Source organism: Corvus moneduloides, chromosome W, assembly GCF_009650955.1.
Source record: "Corvus moneduloides isolate bCorMon1 chromosome W, bCorMon1.pri, whole genome shotgun sequence".
In the NCBI taxonomy this organism is placed as follows: domain Eukaryota; kingdom Metazoa; phylum Chordata; class Aves; order Passeriformes; family Corvidae; genus Corvus; species Corvus moneduloides.
The window spans coordinates 6,667,681-6,693,022 of record NC_045510.1 but is presented as its reverse complement, the minus strand read 5'-3'; the positions used below and the strand labels follow the sequence as shown (position 1 = coordinate 6,693,022).

The 25,342-nt window shown below is 43.8% G+C and overlaps 1 protein-coding gene across 1 annotated transcript in view; it reads right to left on the bottom strand.

Moving 5' to 3' along the window:
- Positions 1-25,342, bottom strand: part of LOC116437450 (polyadenylate-binding protein-interacting protein 1-like) — a 49,873-nt gene that overhangs the window by 13,504 nt on the left and 11,027 nt on the right. Inside the window, exons 4-6 of the mRNA XM_032095096.1 lie at positions 24,060-24,172; positions 22,711-22,822; positions 21,308-21,433 (exon numbers count right to left, since the gene is read on the bottom strand). Coding sequence (XP_031950987.1) covers positions 21,308-21,433; positions 22,711-22,822; positions 24,060-24,172 — 351 coding nt within the window. The remainder of the gene's footprint in view (positions 1-21,307; positions 21,434-22,710; positions 22,823-24,059; positions 24,173-25,342) is intronic.

Here is a 25,342-nt window from a genome sequence, read left to right as displayed (position 1 = left end):
TGGAGCAGGGGGGGGGGAGCCCTGCCCCCGCCCATGCCAGGGATCCCACCCTTCCCGGGAATCTCGGGAATCCCAGCAGCCTCAATTGAATCAAGAGGAACGTCACACGTCCCGGCTTCAGCCCCCACCTCTCCTGCCTTGAGAAGCCTGGCTTTAGTGCCGGCCCCCGCCTCCTGCGCTCCGGAATATTTGGCTTCACTGCCACACCCCACCCCCACTCTCTGCACCGCAGAATATTCGGCTTCAACGCCGGACTCTGAATCTGCCCCTCCTCCCCAGGGGAGTTCGGTGCTTTCTTCCCAAATAAACCCTCTTCTTAACGAAGGAGCACCATACCAGAATACAAGAGGTGCCATTAAGGCTCAGAGGCAGCCCAACAATCCCTCCATTGCTAAACAAACAGAGGGAAGCCGAGAAATTCATTTATTTCCATTAAGAGAAGTACCTATGGGAGGGGGAACCGGCTTTGTGAATGCTCCTCTAACCTCTACAGAGGTTAGGAATTTCAAAAAGGAAATTAAAGGATTATTAGAAGACCCCATAGGTACAGCTGAACAGTTGGACCAGTTCCTAGGTCCCAACATTTTCACTTGGGAAGAAATGCAATCAATAATGAAAATAATATTCTCCCAAGAAGAAAGAGAAATGATTAGAATTGCTGGAATAAAGATTTGGGAAAGAGAAAACCAACAAGGTCCACCCGGGGATCAGAAAATGCCCATTACACCTCCTAACTGGAACCAAAATGATGAAGCTGGGAGGGGACATATGAATGATTATCGTAATTTGATAATCAAGGGAATAAAGGAAGGGGCACCCCGAGGACAAAATGTCAGAAAGGCCTTTGAGGGGCAGCAAGGGAAGGAACAAACCCCGACTGAGTGGCTGGAGAGGCTCTGAAAAAATATGAAACAATATTCTGGGATAGACCCGGAGTCCCTAGCAGGGCAAGCTCTGTTAAGAGTTAACTTTGTCACTCATGCCTGGCCAGATATTAGGAAAAAATTAGAAAAAATAGAAGACTGGTATGAGAAACCATTACAAGACCTAGTAAGGGAAGCTCAAAAGATATATGTCTGGAGGGATGAAGAAAAAGCCAAAGTGGAAGCAAAGATCATGATAGCCACTATGCGAGAGAGTGCCTTCCAAAAATATCTAAATCAAAAGCCTTTAGGTAACACTCCTAAACGTTCAAGATTCAGAAATGGTGTAAAGGAGAAAAATAAAACCTCAGCACAGTCAAGTTTCCAAGAACAACCCAGGGATGCCTGTTTCTATTGCAAGGAAGAGGGGAATTATAAAAGAGAATGCCCCCACCTGAGGAGGGATCTGAAAATATTTCAAGAGACACACACAGAAGAAAAATAGGGAAGTCATGGGCTCTATTTTTTGGGGGATAAATACCATCTGGAGCCTTTGATAACTTTAAAAGTAGGCCCCCAAGAGGAAGTATTAGAATTTATAGTTGACACTGGGGCAGAAAGGACTTGTGTGATGAATATTCCAAAAGGGTGTGATGTAAGTAATGATATGGTAAAAGTAACGGGAGCAAAGGGGGAAGGATTTAAGGTCCCTGTCATTAAAGGTGTGGTCATTGAAGGGGAAACAAAAATAGGGATGGGGGATGTTTTGTTAGTTCCTGGGGCTGACAGCAATTTATTGGGAAGGGATTTACAGATCCAACTGGGGATTGGGGTCATACCAGAAGAAGGGAGAATGACGGCCAAAGTGTTAAAACTTAGCCAAGAAGATGAGGGAAAAATTAACAGAGAAGTTTGGGCTGGGGAAGGGAATAGGGGTGGACTAGATATTGACCCCATAAGGGTCACAATTGAAAAAGAAGAATGTCCCATTCGTGTACGTCAGTACCCTATATCTTTAGAAGGGAGAAAAGGCTTAAAACCAGTAATAGAAGAATTAATAAAGGATGGGACACTAGAACCTTGTAAATCCCCTGTTCCGGTTTGGCCAAATTTAGAAATGTATATATACTCTGAGAGAAGGCACAACCACCCCTCCCCCCCACCAGGTTCGGGAAAAAAAAAATAAATTTTCCTCGAAGGAAAGTGAAGAAGATAAAACTATTTATTTAACAAGCACACGGGAAAGGAAAATAATGTTAAATGGTAAAATCTTTTGCTGTAGAGGAAAAACCTGGGAAAGTGTTCGAGTCCTCCCTTTGGTCTCCTCGGAGCTGGGGCTTGGCCCAGGGCCAGGCCCTCTGTGCCCGGTGGAAAGTCCTCCCGATGTGCTCTGATGTTACAGCAATCAGGCAGTCCAGTAGAAAAGGGAGAAAATCCGAAATTCCAGAGAAGGAAAAGTTCAGCTCTCAGCCTCTCTCCAGAGAACAAGGAACTGGAACAAAACTGGCCAAAAGCTGACTGGAAAAAAAACTGCCAGCCGGGTGCTTCCTCGCTCCCCCCCTGCCCCAGCTGGAAAAAAAAACCTGCTATCTTTATGTGACCTTGAACAAGTTTCAAACTGCTTTGAGAAAGTTTTGCTCAGTTTTTTCTTCCCCCTCTCAGGCTCAGTTCAGAGGCATAGAAAGGCCAATAATTAATTTCTGGGCATAGGCAGCGATATGGGATACACATCATAAGGTCACCCCAAGACATTCCACCCCTTATCCCATATTGTTGGCTCAATGCCCAAACTAAGATATTCTAATTCTCCACACACATTAATACATATGTAAATATATATATATAGCTATGTACAAACAGTGACAGTGACAATCAGCAAGCAGGGGTATACTGGCATTTCACACTACAGGTGGTTTTCACATAACAATCAGATCTCCCTGTGGTACACAACGTGTTGTGCCATCTTTCTGCATTACCCACCATGTGCAACCAGGTCCCTGAGCAAAGACAACCCCACGGATGGGTTTGTCTGTACTCGGGGCAGAATTTATCCACACAGTCTTTCCTAACAGACCTCTGACATGCACTACTGGGACCTTATCTCCATCTGTTGTATGCAGGGATTCAGATTGGGCTGGACCAGCTCTATTGGTAGAACCTCGGGTGTTAACTAACCAGGTGGCCTTTGCTAGATTCTGTTCCCAATTTTTGAAAGTTCCCCCACCCAGTGCCTTCAAAGTGGTTTTCAACAATCCATTGCACCGTTCCACTTTGCCTGCAGCTGGTGCATGGTAAGGGATGTGGTACACCCACTCTATGCCATGTTCTCTAGCCCAGGTATTAATAAGGCTATTCTTAAAATGAGTCCCATTGTCAGACTCGATTCTCTCAGGGGTGCCATGCCTCCAAAGGACTTGCTTTTCAAGGCCCAGGATGGTGTTCCGGGCAGTAGCGTGAGGCACAGGGTAGGTCTCCAGCCATCCAGTGGTGGCTTCTACCATTGTGAGCACATAGCGCTTGCCTTGGCGGGTTTGAGGCAGTGTGATGTAATCAATCTGCCAGGCCTCCCCATACTTGTATTTGGACCATCGCCCACCATACCACAGAGGCTTCACCCGCTTGGCCTGCTTGATCGCAGCGCATGTCTCACAGTCATGGATAACCTGGGAGATACTGTCCATGGTTAGATCCACCCCTCGGTCTCGTGCCCACTTATAGGTGGCATCTCTGCCCTGATGACCTGAGGCATCATGGGCCCATCGAGCTAGGAACAACTCTCCCTTGTGTTTCCAGTCCAAGTCTACCTGTGACACTTCTATCTTTGCAGCCTGATCTACCTGCTTGTTGTTTTGGTGCTCCTCATTAGCCCTACTCTTGGGGACGTGAGCATCTACATGGCGGACTCTCACAACCAGCTTTCTTACTCGGGCAGCGATGTTTTTCCACTCTGCAGCAGCCCAGATTGGTTTTCCCCTACGCTGCCAATTAGCTTTTTCCCACTTTTCTAACCATCCCCACAGAGCATTGGCTACCATCCATGAATCAGTGTAGAGGTAGAGCTTTGGCCACTTCTCCCTTTCAGCAATGTCCAGGGCTAGTTGAACAGCTTTGAGTTCAGCGAGTTGGCTTGATCCCCCTTCTCCTTCAGTAGCTTCTGCAACCCGTCGTGTGGGGCTCCATACGGCTGCTTTCCACTTTCGTTTCATCCCTACGATGCGACAAGAACCATCGGTGAAAAGAGCGTAGCGTGTGTCTTCTGATGGCAGTTGGTTGTACGGTGGAGCTTCTTCAGCGCGTGTCACTTGTTCTTCATCAGCAAGACCAAAGTTTTCACCTTCAGGCCAGTTGGTAATTATTTCCAAAATCCCAGGGCGATTCAGTTTTCCGATTCGGGCGCGCTGTGTGATGAGAGCAATCCATTTGCTCCATGTGGCATTGGTGGCATGGTGGGTAGAGGGAACCTCTGCTTTGAACATCCACCCCAGCACCGGTAGTCGTGGTGCCAGGAGGAGTTGTGCCTCAGTGCCAATTACCTCTGAGACGGCTTGGATTCCTTCATAGGCTGCCAAGATCTCCTTTTCTGTTGGGGTGTAGTTGGCCTCAGACCCTCTGTAGCTTCGGCTCCAGAATCCCAGTGGTCGACCTCGAGTCTCACCAGGCACCTTCTGCCAGAGGCTCCAGGACAGGCCATGGCTTCCGGCTGCAGAATAGAGCACGTTCTTCACTTCTGGTCCTGTCCTGACTGGGCCAAGGGCTACCGCATGAGCGATTTCCTGCTTGATTTGGGCAAAAGCTTGTTGCTGTTCAGGGCCCCAATGGAAATCGTTCTTCTTGCGGGTAACCAGGTAAAGAGGACTCACAATCTGGCTGTACTCGGGAATGTGCATCCTCCAGAAACCTATAGCGCCTAGGAAAGCTTGTGTTTCCTTCTTGTTGGTTGGTGGAGACATTACTGTGATCTTATTGATGACCTCAGTGGGAATCTGACGCCGTCCATCTTGCCATTTCACTCCCAGGAACTGGATCTCTCGGGCAGGTCCCTTGACTTTGCTCTTCTTAATGGCGAAACCAGCTTCCAGGAGAATCCGGATAACTTTCTCTCCTTTCTCAAACACTTCTGTTGCAGTGTTCCCCCACACAATGATGTCATCAATGTACTGCAAATGTTCTGGAGCCTCACCCTTTTCTAGTGCAGTCTGGATCAGTCCATGACAGATGGTGGGACTGTGCTTCCACCCCTGGGGCAGTCGGTTCCAGGTGTACTGCACGCCCCTCCAGGTGAAGGCAAACTGAGGCCTGCACTCTGCTGCCAGAGGAATGGAGAAAAATGCATTGGCAATGTCAATAGTGGCGTACCACTTCGCTGCTTTGGACTCCAGCTCATACTGGAGCTCCAACATGTCCGGCACAGCAGCGCTCAGCGGTGGAGTCACTTCATTCAGGGCACGATAGTCCACAGTCAATCTCCATTCTCCTTCCGATTTGCGCACAGGCCAGATGGGGCTGTTGAAGGGTGAGTGGGTCTTGCTGACCACCCCTTGGGTCTCCAGCTCACGGATCATCTTGTGGATGGGAATCACAGCATCTCGAGTTGTCCGGTACTGTCGGCGATGCACTGTCGAGGTAGCAATTGGTACTCTTTGTTCTTCCACCTTCAGAAGGCCGACTGCAGACGGGTTCTCTGATAGCCCAGGCAAAGTGTTCAATTGCTTAATGCCCTCTGCCTCCACAGCAGCTATTCCAAAAGCCCACCTGAGTCCCTTTGGGTCTCTAAAATACCCGTTCCGGAGAAAGTCTATGCCCAAAATGCATGGGGCCTCTGGGCCAGTCACAATGAGATGTCTCTTCCACTCATTTCCAGTCAGGCTCACCTCAGCTTCCACCAAGGTCAAATTTTGTGATCCACCTGTTACACCAGAGATAGAAACAGATTCTACCCCCACATGCTGCGATGGAATTATTGTACACTGCGCACCAGTGTCAACCAAGGCATCATATTTTTGTGGTTCTGATGTACCAGGCCAACGAATCCACACAGTCCAAAAAACACGGTTTTCCCTGACCTCTACCTGGCTAGAGGCAGGGCCCCTCTATGCCTGGTTATCCTTCTTTCCCTGGGCCTGTATCTTAGAGGTTCCTTCATGGGAATTGGACATGCCGTCGTCTTTTCCATCATTTCCGGCAATTTGGCTACAGGCAACTGGAGCTACTTCCTTTTTGGTAGATCCTCCTTTCTGAGACTTGCGCTCCTTCAATTCACTCACTCGTGCTGCCAGAGCAGAAGTGGGTTGTCCACCCCACTTCCTCATGTTTTCCCCACTGTCACACAGGAAATTCCACAGCTCACTTCGTGGGATGTACCTTCTCTCTGGGGAACGTCCGCGGAGAAGGCACTCTTTAATCTCCTGGAAATTCTTTTCTATCTTATCTTCCATTTTCTGCATACGTGTTTCCACAGCTGCAATTCTTGCATGTGTTGGGCCATGCACAGAGTCTGCATATGCTCGGAGCTTCACTGCCATATCTTTCACAGTCTCATTTGCACCGTAGTCTGGTTTCATTATTGCTAAAGCAGAAGCGTATTCTGGTGGCCCAAGCTGTATGAGTTTTCGCCACATGTATGGAATAACTCTGGCCCGGTCTGGACTCCTCAATCCTGGGTCATGTGTGAAGACAACCTCCACCACCCCTAGTTCTCTCAGGCGTTGGATCCCTTGTTCTATGGTCTTCCACGGGGTTTGCTGCATGTAGAGATCATCTCCACACATATATCTTTCCATCACGCCTGTCAAAACTCGTCTCCAGAGACTGGTAGAGTTAGCCTCCCTTTTCATCTCTTGGTCGATCACTGGATCTTGTGACAGGGATCCCAAATGCCTCGCTTCAGCACCGTCCAGCATCACATCATCACCTGCCGCATCCCAAATACGGACCATCCAACTTATTATGGATTCATCGGACCGTCGGGTGTAATCCTTTCTTAGGCTGTGAAGGTCCTTTATGGACATGGACTCAGTAATGGTTTCTGTGCCTGAGTCCGCTGGTGGTTTTGAGGTTCCTTCCCCTGCATCTTTTGAGGTTCCTTCCCCTGCATCATCATCATCTTTCACTGGGCGATCAGTTTTGGTTGTGTGCTTTTTCCTCGTGACAGGAGCCACTGTCAGTGGCTTAGACTCTCCATCTGTTTTGGGCTGGCTGTCTGGTTTATCTGCAGCCTGAGTGACTGGGGTGTCTGCAGGCTTTGCTGATTGATCTTCCTGCCTCTCTACCTTTACTTGCTGCTGCAGTGTGCGATAGGCATATGCCAAAGCCCAACATATTGCAAGGAGCTTGTTCTCATTAGAATTGTCATTGTATCTCTCTTTCAGATATTTTCCCACCTCAGCTGGTTTCTGAATTTGTTCAGATGGGAAATCCCAAACTATCGGGTCAGAGAATTTCTTTAGGGTTTGGCCGATGTCCTCCCATTCCCCACACCACTCAGGATTTTCCACCTCTGGGTCAGGTGTCTCAGCAGTCACCCTGGAAATCTGAGCTCTTATTCTAGAGAAGCTGTGAATCATATAGAGGAAGATTACCAGATTAAATACCAGGAGGGTGGTCTCTTTAACATCCAGGGGATACTGAACATTCTCAAAAGATAACCTATCAAATTTAAAGGGAAGGGAAACCCCATCTCCTCCTCCTCTAACAATCTGGGTGCAATTACTAATAAATTCCCAAAACAGGCTACTGAAGCTAGGACTGGGGTTAGGACGGAGAAACCACTTATCATACACACGTCGAACAGCTGCCTGTACCTCTATCAACTTCTTATAAATCATTATCACTGAGCACAGCAAAATAGAAATCCTGATTCGTCTCCCTTCTCTGTAAAATTTACATATCAAGGACAAGATTGGAGCAAGTTGTGGATAGGCAAACAACCCTAGGGACCAAAAAAGCACCAGTACCTCAATGAAGCCTAAGGACCAGAAAGACATGAGTACATCGAGCCAGAGAGACATTATGAACTCAACCAGCATGGTGACTACTTTACTCCAACACAGAATAAGTAAATTCAACCCAAAATGTAATTAGCACAAGTTTTTCACTTTCCTTCGAGCCACACAGTTGGGCGCCACTAAATTTGTTCCGGTTTGGCCAAATTTAGAAATGTATATATACTCTGAGAGAAGGCACAACCACCCCTCCCCCCCACCAGGTTCGGGAAAAAAAAAATAAATTTTCCTCGAAGGAAAGTGAAGAAGATAAAACTATTTATTTAACAAGCACACGGGAAAGGAAAATAATGTTAAATGGTAAAATCTTTTGCTGTAGAGGAAAAACCTGGGAAAGTGTTCGAGTCCTCCCTTTGGTCTCCTCGGAGCTGGGGCTTGGCCCAGGGCCAGGCCCTCTGTGCCCGGTGGAAAGTCCTCCCGATGTGCTCTGATGTTACAGCAATCAGGCAGTCCAGTAGAAAAGGGAGAAAATCCGAAATTCCAGAGAAGGAAAAGTTCAGCTCTCAGCCTCTCTCCAGAGAACAAGGAACTGGAACAAAACTGGCCAAAAGCTGACTGGAAAAAAAACTGCCAGCCGGGTGCTTCCTCGCTCCCCCCCTGCCCCAGCTGGAAAAAAAAACCTGCTATCTTTATGTGACCTTGAACAAGTTTCAAACTGCTTTGAGAAAGTTTTGCTCAGTTTTTTCTTCCCCCTCTCAGGCTCAGTTCAGAGGCATAGAAAGGCCAATAATTAATTTCTGGGCATAGGCAGCGATATGGGATACACATCATAAGGTCACCCCAAGACATCCCCTCATAATACTCCTATTCTCCCAGTAAAGAAATCTGATGGAAATTATAGATTAGTGCAAGATTTAAGAGAAGTAAACAAAAGAACACGGGCCTGCTACCCTATGGTTCCTAATCCCTACACTCTTTTAAGTAAAATTCCACCTCAACATCAGTGGTTTAGTGTGGTGGATCTTAAAGATGCCTTTTGGGCCTGCCCACTGGCAGAGGAAAGCCGAAATATTTTTGCCTTTGAATGGGAAGATCCAAACACAGGGAAAAAGAACCAATTGAGGTGGACTAAACTGCCACAGGGGTATTGTGAGGCCCCAAATTTATTTGGGCAAGCCTTGGGAGAAATATTACAAACCTTCCCCACTCCCCCAGGAATACAAATTATTCAATATGTAGATGATCTTCTAATATCAGGAGAAGATGAAATTAAAGAAGCTACTATAAAGCTTCTAAATTTTCTTGGGGAAAAGGGACTAAGGGCATCAAAAAGGAAATTACAGTTTGTGGAATCAGAAGTAAAATATCTCGGCCACCTGATGAGCAAAGGTAGCCGAAAACTAAGTCCTGAAAGAATTACAGGGATTTTATCCCTCCCTCCTCCCTCTTCAAAAAAGGAGGTTAGGAGACTGCTAGGGTGTCCTGGGTTGCAGCGTATTCTATTACCATCCCCATGAGCTGTTGAAACCAGGTGGGGCAGTGTTTCCTTGCCTCCTCCCCCCAGACTATCTTGCTGTTAATGGCCCATCATTGTCCTGCCGCATGACTCACAGATAACTCCCTCCGAACTATCTTCTGTTAATGAGCCTAATCAACACTTGGCCTCATGACTCATCACCCCATTGTGAGATGCTCCACCCAGAGGGAGGAACCAAGCATCCCATCGTGGATATAAGCTGAGGCTGAACACCAGAGACACGGGCTTCCCACTGGATTTCCAGAGGACAGGAGCTACACAGCCACCACTGGACTTCCAGAGGAAGAGCAGACTGTTTCACTACAGGATCACTGCTTCAGAGGACTGCAGCCACTATTCTACCAGACTGCTACCACCACCCTGCCTAACAGGGTGTCAGGTTGTACCTTGACTCTGTCAGTTTGATAGTGTTTTCTTTTACCTTTTTTTTTCTCCTTTTCTTTAATTTCCATTAAATTGTTATTCTGACTTGGTGCCTCCCACTGGTTTGTTTTCAAACTAGCACATAGGGCTACTGGGATATTGCAGACTATGGATTGAAGGATATACACAAGCAGTAAAATTTTTATATGAAAAATTAACAGGGGGAGACAATATACAATGGACCAAAGATGATGATAATAAATTAGAAAAACTGAAGTTGAAACTAGCCTCGGTACCAGCCCTGAGCTTACCCTCACTAGAAAAACCCTTTCATTTATATGTGAATGCAGAAAATGGAGTAGCTCATGGTGTATTAGTCCAGGAATGGGGAGGGGTGAGAAGACCAATAGCTTATTTATCTAAACTATTGGACCCAGTAAGCTGTGGCTGGCCAGTATGCATTCAAGCCATAGCAGCTACTGCTATTTTGGTAGAGGAGAGCCGTAAGCTCACCTTTGGAAGTAAACTAATTGTATACACACCCCATGCGGTCCGAAATGTGCTAAATCAAAAAGCTGAAAAATGGTTAACAGACTCCAGGATATTAAAATATGAAGCAATTCTGATTGACAGTAATGATCTAACTATAGAAACAAGCAAAAGCCTCAATCCGGCCCAATTCCTCTATGGAGAACCAAAAGATGACCTGGCACATGATTGCTTGGAAATTATTCAATACCAAACAAAAGTTCGGGAAGATCTAGAAGAACAAGCCCTCTTAGAAGGGGAAAGAATATATGTGGATGGTTCATCCAGATGCTTGCAAGGAAAAAGAATGTCAGGATATGCCTTAGTCGATGGGATAAATATGCAGACCATCGAAAAAGGAAAACTACCTTCAAATTGGTCAGCACAATCTTGTGAATTATACGCCCTAAAAAGAGCACTGGAGCATTTAGCACACAAAAAGGGGACCATCTATACTGATGCAAAGTATGCCTTTGGGGTAATACATACCTTTGGAAAGATCTGGGAAGAAAGGGGTTTACTAAATTCAAAGGGGAAGGAACTGATACATGAAAGCCTGATTTCAGAAGTGCTGGAGGCATTAAAATTGCCTGAAGAAATAGCCGTAGTGCATATCAAAGGACACCAAAAAGGGATGACCCCAGAAATAAGAGGGAATAATCTAGCAGACCAAGAAGCCAAAGATGCAGCAGAAAATGGGACTAAACAAATTATGTTAATCCTGACCCCAGAAAGGGGAGAATTGGAAATCCCCAAATTTAGTAAAGAAGAAGAAAAAGAATTATTTAAGATAGGGGGAGAACAAGATCAATCTGGAAAATGGAAACTCCCTGATGGGAGACAGTTACTTAATAAGCCACTCACTAAGAGAATATTAGAAGATATGCATCAAAAAACTCATTGGGGCACTCAAGCTTTGTGTGATCATTTTCTGAGAAATTATGGGTGTATTGAAATCTTTGGGGTAGCAAAACAAATAACTGGGAACTGTATAACTTGCCAAAGAGTGAATAGGAAAATAATGAGAAAAACAACATTAGGAGGCCGCGAGTTAGCTCTGCGACCATTCCAAAGTATCCAAGTAGATTTCACTGAACTTCCTCAAGTACAAAGATGGATGTTCCTATTAGTAATAGTAGACCATCTAACTCATTGGGTAGAAGCAGTTCCTGCTACCAGAGCTACAGCTAATGTAGTATGCAAAACCCTTCTGGAACAAATTATTCCCAGATATGGAATGGTTAATAAAATAGACTCAGATAGAGGAACACATTTTTCATCCAAAGTCTTAGAACAAATAACTCAAGCCTTGGGAATAAAATGGGAATTACATACCCCCTGGCACCCACAAAGTTCAGGCCGAATAGAAAGAATGAACTAGACTTTGAAAAAAACCTTAACAAAATTAATGATTGAAACTCAAATGACATGGGTAAAATGTTTACCTTTGGCTCTGTTGAGAGTCCGAACACAGCCCAGGTCAGACCTGGGAGTATCTCCTTATGAGATGATGTTCGGATTACCCTTCCTTACCACTCAACATGAAACAGCCACTTATGAAGTAGGAGAAGCAAGTGTCAAAAAATATGTCACCACAATTGCCAGAACACTTGAAAATTTGAGGCTGAAAGGAATGATCCCTCAAACCACAACTTTAGAGTTCAAAATTCATAATATCCACCCAAGGGAATGGGTACTAGTAAAAACATGGAAAGAACAATCTTTGACTCCACAATGGGAGGGCCCTTTTCAGGTACTGCTGACGACTGAGGCCGCAATCCGGACCAAGGAACGAGGGTGGATCCATGCCAGCAGAATCAAAGGACCTGTAAAAGAACCTGAAGAGTGGACTGTAATATCCAAACCAGGTGATACCAAATTGATTCTTAAACGGAGGCCAGGTGGCAATGAACTAGAACAATCTAAATAATCCAAGGGATATGCAAAGAAACACACCTAACTGAGAAGTAAAAGCCAAATTTATAACAGTGGCCCCTGGACAAATTCTGGGACATCTTGGAGAAGAATATTCTCACTTCAAACAGGAAGGGTTGGGACTGTATCAAACAGGGAACTCTCATGTTCTGATTCTAGCCTGTGATTTGTATTAAGAAGGGGGAGAATCACAACTTCCATCAGTGCCACATCATATACCCTGTTTGAATCATTCTAATACGGGGCATGCCAGCCAGGTCAAATATAAGTAATTAATCTGGAGGGAAATTGGCATTTCACATCATCGACACCCTAGTTGTAAAAGGTGTCAAGCACAAAATCAACCCCCTTATCCAGACAAAATCATAAGCAACAAAAGCAATAACTTTGCTTTGCAGATGGGAATTGCTAGTGCCTGTTGAATGGGAAAATACCTAAGATACAATAAGATACTACAGTTAAAAAGGTGACAAAAGAAATTTGCCTAAAAGCTACAAAGGAAGTGACAAGGAAATAGAGGGCAAGACCGGGTTGGCCACTGTACTCGCCACCAAGAAGATCCAATACACCTGCTATGGGTTGCAACCTCATAGGCAAGGGAGGTGGGAGTATAAGCCATGCTGGACCTCTGTTATTCCTTCTTTTGTCACTTATCCTGGTCCCTTTCGGGACACTGGCAAGACCATGTTACAAATGCTATCGAAAGCTTTACATGGAAAGACACCGGGGTTTTTTCTTATTACTCATACCCATATCAACAGTCACTGTTATGACTCATCCAAATTAGGTATTTGCATGCATAAAGGGAAAAAATATTGGATTACAGAAAATTTAGGAACAAGTGGAAACAGACTAGGAAGTAATTGTCCAAAAGAAGAAAAATAGATTTGTTTCACAGCTGCCACCAGGGGAACAGTCCAAGATTTGGTAAAAGAACAAGTGGTAAGTAAAAATACAAAGCCAGCACAGCAACCTCGCCCTATATTCACCTCACGTCAGGACCTGTATGCAAAGCTTAAACAACAGTTAAAAGAGGAAAACACCCCAAGGTTGGGAAAAAACCTGTTTGTGGAATTGAGGGAGAGGATAGGTAAAGAACTTAACATAACCAACTGTTGGGTCTGTGGAGGAGCTTTGATGACAGAAGAATGGCCATGGAAAGGTAGCAGCGTAGGCCCGGTAGAACTCCTTAAATGGAACCGGACAAATATAAGAGGGGGCAACCGACCTGAGGGGTGGATTTTAAGTTCAACAGTGATAGGGGAAGAATGCCTCTGGCGAACTGGGAAAAACTTTCTTAATGAAGTAGGAAACACTCCCTGTAAAAGGTATAAAGTAAGCAACAAAACTTCAACGTGGTGGGTCCCAGAAAAACCAACTTGGTATTGGGCTCAGAAAAAAGGAAAAGACTGTGTATATGATAATGAAATTGGACTCTTTCAGTGTAATGACACAAGGAAAAATCCTTATTTTGGAATCCCAGAAATATCCAAATTTTGGGAGAATATAGATCAACAAGAAGGTGATTATTGGAAAGCACCAGATGGCTTATTTTGGATATGTGGGAAAAGGGCATACCCAAGACTCCCTTCACATTGGAAAGGGAGTTGTACACTAGGAATCATTCAACCAGGGTTTTTCCTTTTACCAGAACCAGAGGGAGATCAATTAGGAATACCTGTCTATGAAGACTTCAAAAGAAATAAAAGAGATTTAATTGGAGGATTCCAAAAATGGAAAGATGAGGAATGGCCCCCTGAACGAATATTAGAAACATATGGGCCAGCTACCTGGGCACAAGATGGAAGTTGGGGATATCGAACCCCAATTTACATGCTGAATCGTATCATCAGACTCCAAGCCCTTGTAGAAATCATAACTAATGAAACAGCTGAGGCTATGAAATTAATAGTCAGCCAGCAATGCCAAACCAGAGCTGCAATATATCAAAATAGGCTGGCTTTAGACTATTTACTGGCTGAAGAAGGGGGTGTGTGCGGGAAGTTCAATACATCGGAATGTTGTTTAAAAATTGATGACAATGAGGATGCCGTTCTAGATATCGCCAACAATCTCAGAAAAATAGCCCATGTACCGGTCCAGAAATGGGAATCAATGATGACTGCTAACTGGTGGGATGGCATATTGGGGAAAGAATGGTGGAAGAAGCTAGGTTTCTTCCTCTTATGTGCTACAGCTGGTCTAATATTTCTCCCTTGCTTGATCCCCTGCTTTATTCGGCTAATCACCAGCGTAGTTCAAGGCATGCAAGTTGTGGCAATGCCTACTGACCCAAAGTTGGCTATGTCTGGAACAGCACAAAAAATTATGGTATTAAAAAGACAAAGTGATATAAAAGACCCTCTCGAAGAAGCCAAATTGATCTGTGAAAAGAACGAACAGACATTAGAAGCCAAGAAAAAAGAATTATTGCTCAAGCCAAATGATTTATAAAATAGAAAAAGGGGGGATTGTTATAAACATATATTATAATATTGGCTTCTCGCAAAGTATTAAGGTAGATATTATATAATGTTAGAAATGCTTTTTGCTGTGTGGATGTAGTTTTCTCTCGTTTTAGCAAGAATGTTAGCAAGTGTGAGCAAGTAAGATAACCTCCAAGCGAGCAGAGGATGAGGCCCGAGAAGCTGCTAATCAACACTTTGTCCAGAGAACAAAAGGGCCCAAAGGCTACTCCGCCCGGAGAACAGGAGGCCAGGAGAGTCCGAGAGCCCTTATCACCGCTCTGCCCAGGGGCCAAAGAGGCCCAAAGCTGCAATCAGCCCTGACTGTCTGAAGAATTAAGAGATCCACCCTACCATCGACTCTTACCTAGCGGGCCCAACCCCAAGAATCAAAAGAAATAAAACCGCAAGGCAGAAGAATACGCATGCTCTAAAAAGGCGGAACCAAGGAGTGGCCATGCAGAGCAGCTCCAGGAAAAGTTTTAATATGAATAGAGAACAGACAGTAAAAATGGTATAAAAAGGACTCACCTCGAGCATCAGGTGTGCTCTTGCCAGAGTGCCAAGGCACCTGGCCATTATCCCTTTGCTTTATTTTATGTGTCTCTTATTGTCTTTATATTAAACTCTTTAAATTCTAACAGGAGAGTGAACCTCGTTTTTCACAATCACCGTACTGGTGAGGGGTTATTAGCCAAGCCCCAGAACCAGGCTCAAAATACACCAGAGCCGGTCCTGAATGTTGTAAGGCAAGCAGCACAGCAAGTGTTCTTAATGATGCCCCCTAAATTAGCACCTCAATTGAATTATACTGAGATTCAGCAACTGCAAAATGAGCCATTTATTGATTTTGTGGATAAACTGAGGCTCATGGTGGAAAGACAAGTGGAAGATCCAAAAAGAGCATATTATAATGCAAATTGCAAAGAGTAATTCCAATGATGCTTGTAAAAGAGTGATTTTGGGTCTTCATTTTGAACCTCCACCAACCCTAAGTCAAATGATTCGTGCTTGCATGACTTTAGTGCCTACTAATCAGCTAAATTTAAAAACGGGGGGTGGGGGGAATTTAATAAGAACTGCAGCTGCTGCGGATGCAACAGCATCTCAAAGCAATAGAAATGCTAATTGGGTCTGTCACAGGTGTGGCAAACAAGGGCACTCGGCCCAAAACTGCAGAGCTCTGGCTCCAATTAATCAGGGTTCCTGAGCTGTCTCCCCACGGCAAAATACATCGCCTGCCGCTGATGGGATGCAGCCAAAAAACTGACAGGACCGCATGGATTGGCAGGGCCACGCAGGGGAATTAATCAAGAAACTGCCACCAGAAAAATGGTTACGAGGACCACTGCAACTCAAATGGACTCAGTAACACTCCAGAGAATCGTCGTGAGTTGCGAGAACCTGAAAGACTGTATATTGTTTGTGTTAAAAGATGATGTACATTCACCAGCTGACATTTGTGTTACACCAGAAATTGTTCAAGTGGGGCCACAAGGGTTCTTTACTGTCAATATCCAGTGTGTTAACCCTCCCTATTTTCCTGCTGCTAACCAGGTTGTAGCCCAAGCTATTCTCATGCCCAGTAGTCCGCCACAGGACTACAACCCCTCTGTCTTCTGGGCTAAGGTAGTTGGGAACAACAAACCCGTGCTTAATTGCAAACTGTCTTGCCAAGGCTCGGACATCAGCCTGGCAGGAATGATGGACACGGGAGCAGACGTGACAGTCATTTCTTCCCACGATTGCACGTCACACTGGGAGCTGCAGCTGGCAGAAGGTATCGTGACGGGTGTGGGGGGATCTATATCTGTCCAGAGAAGCAAGGCAGTTGTCCAAACTGAGGGTCCGGAGGGACAGATAGCATCAGTCTGTCCTTTTGTAATTGACTCTGGATTTACATTGTGGGGCAGAGATCTCATGTCCCAGTGGGGGGCTCAAGTCGAAATTCCATCTCAACCCCAAAATTTTTAGTAAAGGTCACTGCGGAGCTCCCCTTCCAGAAATTAAATTGGATCTCTGACGAACATATCTGGATGGATCAGTGGCCTTTGAAAAAAGACAAAGGCGCTCACTGCACTTGTGGAGGAGCAATTGAAAAAAGGAAATATCGAACCATCTAATAGTGCTTGGAATTCCCCAGTGTTTGTAATCAAAAAGCCAGGGAAAGACAAGTGGTGCCTCCTACAGGACTTGCAGAAAATAAATGCAGTCATAGAGGACATGGGATCCCTGCAGCCCAGAATGCCTTCACCGTCCATGCTCCCCAGGCAGTGGAAGTTAGCAGTCATCGATATTAAAGACTGTTTCTTCCAGATCCCTCTCCAACCAGACGATGCACCCTGGTTTGCCTTCTCGGTACCTTCCATCAACCGAAAGGCTCCCATGCAGCGCTACCAGTGGCGAGTTCTGCCACATGAAAAACTCACCCACCATCTGCCGGTGGTATGTAGCTCGCATTCTGTCCCCCATCCGAAAGTTAGCAGCAAAGGCAATATTGCTCCACTATATGGATGATATTTTGGTGTGTGCTCCTAACCAACCCTATTTAGACTGGACATTGGGGAAGGTAATCGAGGCCTTAGAGGCCAATGGATTTGAAATCCAGGCCGAAAAGGTCCAGAAAACCTCTCCATTTAAATACCTTGGACTGAAAATCCATGAACAGACTGTGGTTCCCCAACAAGTCAAAATTATGGATATTCCCAAGACCTTGCAGGAACTCCATCAGCTCTGCGGGTCCATAAATTGGGTGGGCTGCTCCTAGGGCTGACGACAGAAGATCTCGCTCCTCTGTTCAACCTTCTGCGAGGGAAAGATGACCTCACATCACCTAGGCATCAAACAGAGGAGGCGAGACAGTCCATCTGTAAGGTACAGGAAGCGCTGTCGTCGTGGCAGGCACAATGCTGCACCCCAGGTCTGCCTTTTCAATTTATTGTATTAGGGGAAATGCCATACCTTCACGGGCTGATATTTCAATGGGACGAGGTGCAGAGTGATCCCCTGTTAATCATCGAGTGGGTTTTCCTCTTGCACCAACCGTCCAAAAGTATCACAACGCCACAGGAGCTCATGGCTCAGCTGGTGATGAAAGATAGATCCCGCCTCCGCACCCTTGCAGGGTGTGACTTTACATGTATCTATTTACCATTGGCAACCGATTCACTTGATAACCTCCTTCAAAACAATGAGCACCTCCAATTCGCCCTAGACAGCTACACAGGCAAAATTTCTATACACCATCCAAAACACAGACTGCTTACTTCAGTCTTCAAACTGATTCCAAAAGAAATTCAAAGCAGAAAACCATTAAATGCCTTGAAAATTTTTTCAGATGGCTCCAGTCATTCCCGCAAGTCTGTCATCCCATGGAAGGATCCCTGCACTCAGAAGTGGGAGTCTGATGTGCAGGTAGTTGAAGGATCCCCACAAGTGGCAGAACTTGCAGCCGTGGTCAGAACATTTGAGCGGTTCAGTGAACCATTTAATCTGATAACTGATTCGGCCTATGTAGCAGGTGTAGTTTCCAGGGCAGAGAGAGCCTTACTAAAGGAGGTTGCAAACCCAAAAATTCATAACTTGCTTTCGAAATTGATCCAACTGATCTCCCACCAAAAGCACCCATTCTATGTCATGCATGTGAGATCACACACTGACCTGCCAGGATTTATTGCCGAAGGGAACAGGAGAGCAGATGCGCTAGCTATGCCCATCGAGTCATCGAATCTGCCTAACAGATTCCAGCAAGCCCAGCTGAGCCATGCAATGTTCCATCAAAATGCTCCAGCTCTCATTTGAATGTTCCACCTCGCTAGAGACCAGGCGAAAGCCTTTGTGGCGACATGCCCCAACTGCCAAAAACATCAGCTTCCATCATTAGGTCAAGGGGTTAACCCCCGAGGCCTAGGCAGTTGCAAGGTATGGAAAACAGATGTAACCCACTGTCCCCAATTTGGTCTCCAGAAATATATTCATGTTTCTGTGGATACCTTTTCTGGCATGACCTTTGCCTCAGCCCACCGTGGAGAGAGGGCCAAAGATGTTATCAACCACCTAGTACAGGCCTTTGCTGTGTTGGGGACACCAAATAAAATAAAAACTGACAATGGCCCAGCATACACCTCTGCAGAGTTAAAGACATTCATGAATGAGTGGGGTGTGGATCACATCACTGGCATCCCTCACTCACCCACAGGCCAAGCCATCGTGGGATGGACACATCAAACACTAAAAAGACTGTTAGAACAACAAAAAGGCGGCAATGAGATCGCTGCCCCCATCATAAGACTTTCCAAAGCGTCGTTCACTTTGAACTTTTTAAACTGTTCCTATGACGAACCTGATCCTCCCATGCTGAGACACCTCACAAACTCTGCCGAACATAAATTGACTGAGAGACCTGAGGTCCTAATAAATGACCCTGATATTTACAAATACGTGGCCCGTACCCCCTAGTCACCCGAGGTAGAGGCTACGGGTGTGTTTCCACCCCAGAAGGTCCAAGATGGATCCCTGGGAAGTGGATCAAACCTTTTTTGAGACCACCTGCGGATGCCAAGCAAAGGAAAGAGGCTGCCACAGCCTGGAAAAGAAGAAAAACCAAGCCACCTGGAAAAAAGACTCCTCCTCCAGGCCTGAAAAACAAACCCTCCACTTCCCAGTCTCCTTAAAATTTATCTCCCTTCCCAAAATGACCCCTACGTTTTGTTTTGAAAGAGGGGGAGTCTAAGGGACCCATTGTTATTTAAGTTAATTGTATTTGTATTAATTTTATTTGTGTTACACTGTCCCTATAGTTACCACTCTTGACTGCGTGATGACCTCCTACCTGCTGCTGTCCCACCTGCTGCTACAGCTCCTCCTGTGCCACCACCAACGAGGCAAGGCATGGATCATACCGCAGCAACAAAACAGCGTGTGGGTATCGCTTGCCCAAGCCCTCAACCAGACGGGGATATGCTTGGGCACAGATGGGGCGAAGGACCCAATGTCTTCCTGCCTTGTTGGTATTCCCTTGTACGCTGAGGAGTTTGTTGCCTACACCCATGACACCCACATCCTCCACCACCACAGCCATACAGGAGCCCCAAGAATTACATCTTCAGGGGTCTGCTGGGGCAGCCTTTTGTTTTAACTCACACTATAGCAAGCCAGAACACCAATTCCCAGTCAGCCCTTTTAACAGAATCTATAAAACCCAGAGTTAGGGTCACAATATGGCTCTGTCAGTTTCCAACCCCATCGGTCACAGCAAGGTGCTGCCAGAGGGTTTATTCTTAATCTGTGGGGAGCGGGCGTGGAACAGAATCCCACCATTTCTCACAGGAGGCCCCTGCACTCTGGAGCATTTGACCACTCTCAGCCCAGACAGGGCTCAACTTCTCAAGTGGCAAAATCCGGCTAATCAGGCTGGGTCAATTTACAAAATCCCTGATGATTGTGATAATTCGGTCACTAATTGGCCTCATTCTAAAAGAGTTATCATGTCAATTTTCATGCTGTGGGTGGCGGCAGCTAAGGCCCTTGGAGAACTTGAGCATATTTCTTGCTGGCTAGGGAAAAGCGCCCAAGCCACGTCCTCCGTCCTCAGCCACCTTTTAGCTGAGGAAGAAAAAACAAAGCAGGCAACATTACAAAATCAAGCTGCCATTGATTTCCTTCTCCTCGCCCACAGCCACAGTTGCAATGAGTTTGAAGGACTCTGCTGTATAGACTTTTTGTCAAAGAGCAAGTCCATCCATGCCAAAATTAAGGAAATTCGTGCCCAAGTTGACAACCTGCGCGCAGAGGGCAGCAACTGGTTTAAAAACATCTTTTCTGCCTCCAGTCTCTCTTCGTCCACCAGGAGCTTCAGCAGCCGTATTCCCTCCATTATCAAGGACATTGTTTGGGTTTTGTTTATAGTGTTGTTAATTTTATTAGCCCTTCCCATTTTTAAGTGTTTGGTTTTGAAATCCCTTAAGCCTTCCCCCTCATTTCAAGGTAATAAAGAAGGGGGAGATGTTGCTGTGGCCCAGCCCACGTCGGGGCTGGGGCAGCGAGATGCCAATCAATCCCAGCCCATCCCCCAGATCGAGTTTCCTGGAGAGGAAGACTCAGAGGGGGGGTTGATGGGTGGCCCAGAAGACTAAGCCGCACCCCTCCTGGGCTATGCCCGGGTACAAGCCGCCTCCCCTGGTTCAGGAAAATTCTTGGTTACTCGGTTGTTCATTGGTTCTTTGTTATAACTCCCGCCTCTCAGTTTCCCCCAGTGGTTCTTGTTAAATTGTATCCTCCCCCTGCCTTGTAACTCATTGGTTGTTTTCCCCTTTTGCCGCGGTTTTCAAATTGCCTATAAAACTGAGGACAAGCCTCGGGGGGGGGCATCCCATTGCATTCCATCCCTTCCGAGCTTGTTTAGCTTGTTTGGGTTGCTAAGTTTCTAACAATAAACCTGTTAGGTGTCAGACCAGAACAGCCTCTCTCTTCCTTTGTCTCCAAGCTAACTTGAGTCGATACCATCGGCTCCTGCTGTGTTTCCTCTGCTGAGAAGCAAGCTAGCTAGCCCAGCCAGCAGCACCTTTCTTGATGCTGAAGTCGCTTCAGCGACGCACAGAAGTAACACAACTGGACTCTCTTTGACCGGGGGCTCGCCAGAGCTCGTGCCTCGAGCACAAGTACCGCGTTACTCACCTTCAGCAGTTTCACTGCACACATCAAATTATTATCCACAGGATTAGAGAAGAGCACATTTAGTAATTCTCGAAGACCTTCTTGAAGAATTTCTGCTCGTGTAACCTGTCCCTTTGTTCCTTTAATCTGCAAAATATATTTAAAAAAACCAAAACCCAACTACATTTTAAAAGACTTAAGTTTTAGAAATTAATTTAGTCACATTTTCTCTCTCAAATGCTCTATGATTTGGTTTGTGATTAACATAGTTGAGCTCTTCAGTTGAAAGAACATGTCAAATACCGTAACTATTTCTAGAATATAGAGTAGTATCCTTGCAATTCTGACATATACATAACAATGCCTGCCTAGCATTTTGTTTCTTTGCTAATAAATTGCTAAGAAAAGCTGCAAAATGCCTGGCAAGTGATCCACATCATCCCAAATTCTCAAATCCCATGCTCTTTTCCCATCCTACCTTATGCATTCTCTGCAGCTGTAGAGTACCTTACTTCTAGAAGGCATTCTTTATATATTTAAAAATTAGAAAAAATGCTTTAAAAATAAATGGTACTCCAAACTGGGCAACTTCCCCTCCCCCAAATCCTTTGGAAAGCTTCCTTTTCACTTCTAGCAAGTGAAAATTAGATTTCATGGCCCACTTATGAATACAAATGGAAGAGTCAGAGTTTTCTTTCCTCATGCCAGCAAAGCATTTTAGTAGTGTCTGCTTAAATCAAACCTTTGAAATAAAGCAGTGAAAAATATAGTTTAAGGACACTACAGCAGTCAGTGAACTTACTGAACTCACGGGTATAAGAGTCAAAGAATTTTTATGTGTACATACATTTTTTGTACATATCAGAAACAAAAAAACCTGATCTAAATACAAAATTTCATGCTTCATGCATAAGCCAAGGACTCAACCTTCAGAAGAAATATCTTTCAAGGTCTGCATTTTTAATTGTTAATTTTGAAGATTCCCATGCCTTCCTCAAGCATTTGATAATAGCTCCTATTAGTGGCTGAATACTGAATTACATGGGTTACCGATACTAATCTGCTTCCGCTAGGTTGTAACATTTTCTATGTTGTTTAAGTGTAGTAATCTGGTGGGTTTACTAGACAAAAGAAAATACCAAAAGCTTCATTCCAAAGGCGGTTTATGGCTGGTTCTTTTTATGTATTCTTACACTTTTTTTTAATCTTTATACATTTCTCTTCTGATGATCTTGTCCTTTTTCGTTTATCTGTTTCTTGGACACATTGGAATTAAACTGTTCTAAAGTTCTTTTACTTTATTCCCCTTTCCCTTTAGAAAAACAAACTCAAAAAACCCACACCTCAAATGATATTCCATTTTAGTGTTTACCTAAACACAACAAAAATTAATGAATATGAATGACATACAACTTTCTTCTTACCTCTAGGTTAAGGTAAAGTTCAGCTAAGAACAACACAAAGGCATGAAATTGTTTTCGAGCAGTCTCATCTCCTTTGGCAGCTTCATCTCTGTTTTCATACTCTGTTTGACACCTGAAAACATTAAAAAAAATCATATAATCTATAGACAACCCAACATATGCAATATGCTACTTATTTAATAGAATGCTAAGAACTTATTCATTGCATTATAACTATTAAATGCTGAACAGTAGGAAGTTTGATTTGTGAAGGAAGTGAGAGGACTTCACAAAGAATGCAGATTTTTGTTCTAGGTGAGCACTGAGATATCTGAGAAAGCAAAACGAAATAGGACAAATTGCAACATGTAAAAATTAAAAGACAGTTACACAGTTTATATATTAGAATATGGCTCCAGGAAGTTTAACATGGGCAGACAAACATCAACAGAAATAAAATAGGTGTACTCTGAAAGATGTTTTCCCCCTTTCAGGGTGCTGCCTACATTGTTTTAGATGCCTTTATACTTATTTGATAAATTCTTTATCCTACCATTTTAAGTGACAGAAGCAAAATTTAGATATAAACGCAAACAGTGAGGATTAAGATAACATCACAGTGAGGTAATTTTTTAATATTTAACAACTGTGTTCTTTTAAGTTTATCATGCCTTTACTCCTAAACATAGGTGGACTAAGGGAAACTTTTAAAATAAGAAGCAAGTCTGGAGCTTAGGAAGACAAAAGTCCTTAAAGAAAAAGACTAATTTCTAAAGAATTCTGAAGTATTAAAGAGCACTATTCCTTCAAGTGTCATACAGTAAGATTTAAAAGGAAATACATCAATTTAAAAAATGTTGCATTTTTGTCAACTGTGAAGTCTAATCATTATTATACCTTAATCCCTCAAATTCTGTAGTAACTGAAAATTGAAGAAATTTATCCTTCTGGATTTTATGCATCATAGGTGTAAAGTCGGTTAGCAAACCAACAAATAAACCTTTCACGGCAACTCCAGCCAGAAGAGTAATTAAAGAAAAAACACAATGAAATAAGCCCTGGCAAGAGTCAAAGACAGTACATATACATGCATTTCATATACATTTAAAGTTGCATACCTTTCAAATTTATCCTATAACTTGGCATCAGTACAATATACTCAACTGAAAGGAGCCTACAGAACTTGGGAGTCCTATTTTCATATTAAAAATTTAAAAATATATGTGTTAGATATCTAGTATGTACCTATGCTTTAATAATCCTCAATCTAAATTTCTATTTTAAATATGCACACTATGTTAAGAGTTATATACAAAAAAGGAAGACAACCTGAGAAAGTAACAGGCTTAAAATGACACACTGATACTGACCTTTGAAGTAACAACTGCCGAAAGCTCCTACTTTGTGGACTAATGGTTAGATGGTGAGATAGATAGTTACATAACCGTGCTCCCATGTAGGAAAAATTTGGGACAGATGTCGCCTTCCAAAATAAAAGTGGAAAAATAAATTATTCATAGAAGTCATGATTAGGTTATCAGGAAATATCTTTAAGAGATTTTTGAAAATTTGTCTTTAACAACAGTTGACTAGACAATTGAAGAACAGAAGATTAATAATTACTATTTCTCATGTTAATTTTTTTATCTCATAAACACTTTGGTATATGCATTTCAGCACTTTGAAGTTCATTATACTGATTTTGTGGCTTTAAGAAAATAACCAGCATTGTGCCATTTGTCCTCAATTCTACTTCTCCATTGTGACCTACACCAAAGAGTATCTGAAAGTCACTTTCAAACTGCTTATTAAAAAAAAACAACCAAAACCAAGAGTGGACATTATGACTTTTTTTTAAGGACCAAACTGTGTTAAAATAAATACATCACCTTCATTCAGTCTAAGAGCTATTTATCCTAGATTTTTATTTTTGGCAATAAGGAATGCTCAGGGAAAGAGTACAAGAACATGGTAAATAAAGATAAATACTTACTCCTGTACATGCTCCAGAAAACTGCAGAATAGCAAACTTCTGATTCAGATATTAAAACTGTATCATTACAGTTAACAGTTCTTGATAAGTCCTTTTCTCTAAAACAAGTCCTGTTACTTTGAATATCTACACTTTAATCATCTAAAAATAGGTGGTGGCAATGAAATTACACAGCACAAGTTATACACTGTCTGAAAAATATTTTGCTTTGAAACTGATACTTGAAAATTACAAGAGGTGGTAAAAGTAATTTGGAATCCATTAGTGTTTACATTCAACCTCTCTTAGAACTTAAAGCAGAACATTCCCTTATTTTGGCAATTTATTACTGCTCATTTGTTCTGAGCTCTCTTCTAACAAGACTTGAATTTGATATTATTTCTCAGATATAGCTTCAGTGAAAAGAGGCTCTGGTCTAAGTAATTTGATCAGCTCTGCCAAAAAAAAAACCCATGGATAATAAGAATTCATTAAACTTCTCCCTTGGCTTTATCATCTTTGAACATTCTTTTTACATCTATCAGTGCTATAAAAGTGTTTGCATCCTTCTGCTTCTAACATGTTTGAAAAAGCATCTTGCCATTTTCCTGTCAATGCATTATAGCTACTTACCTTCTACAGGCAGAGGAAAATATGCACTAAACATAACTCTACTATGTG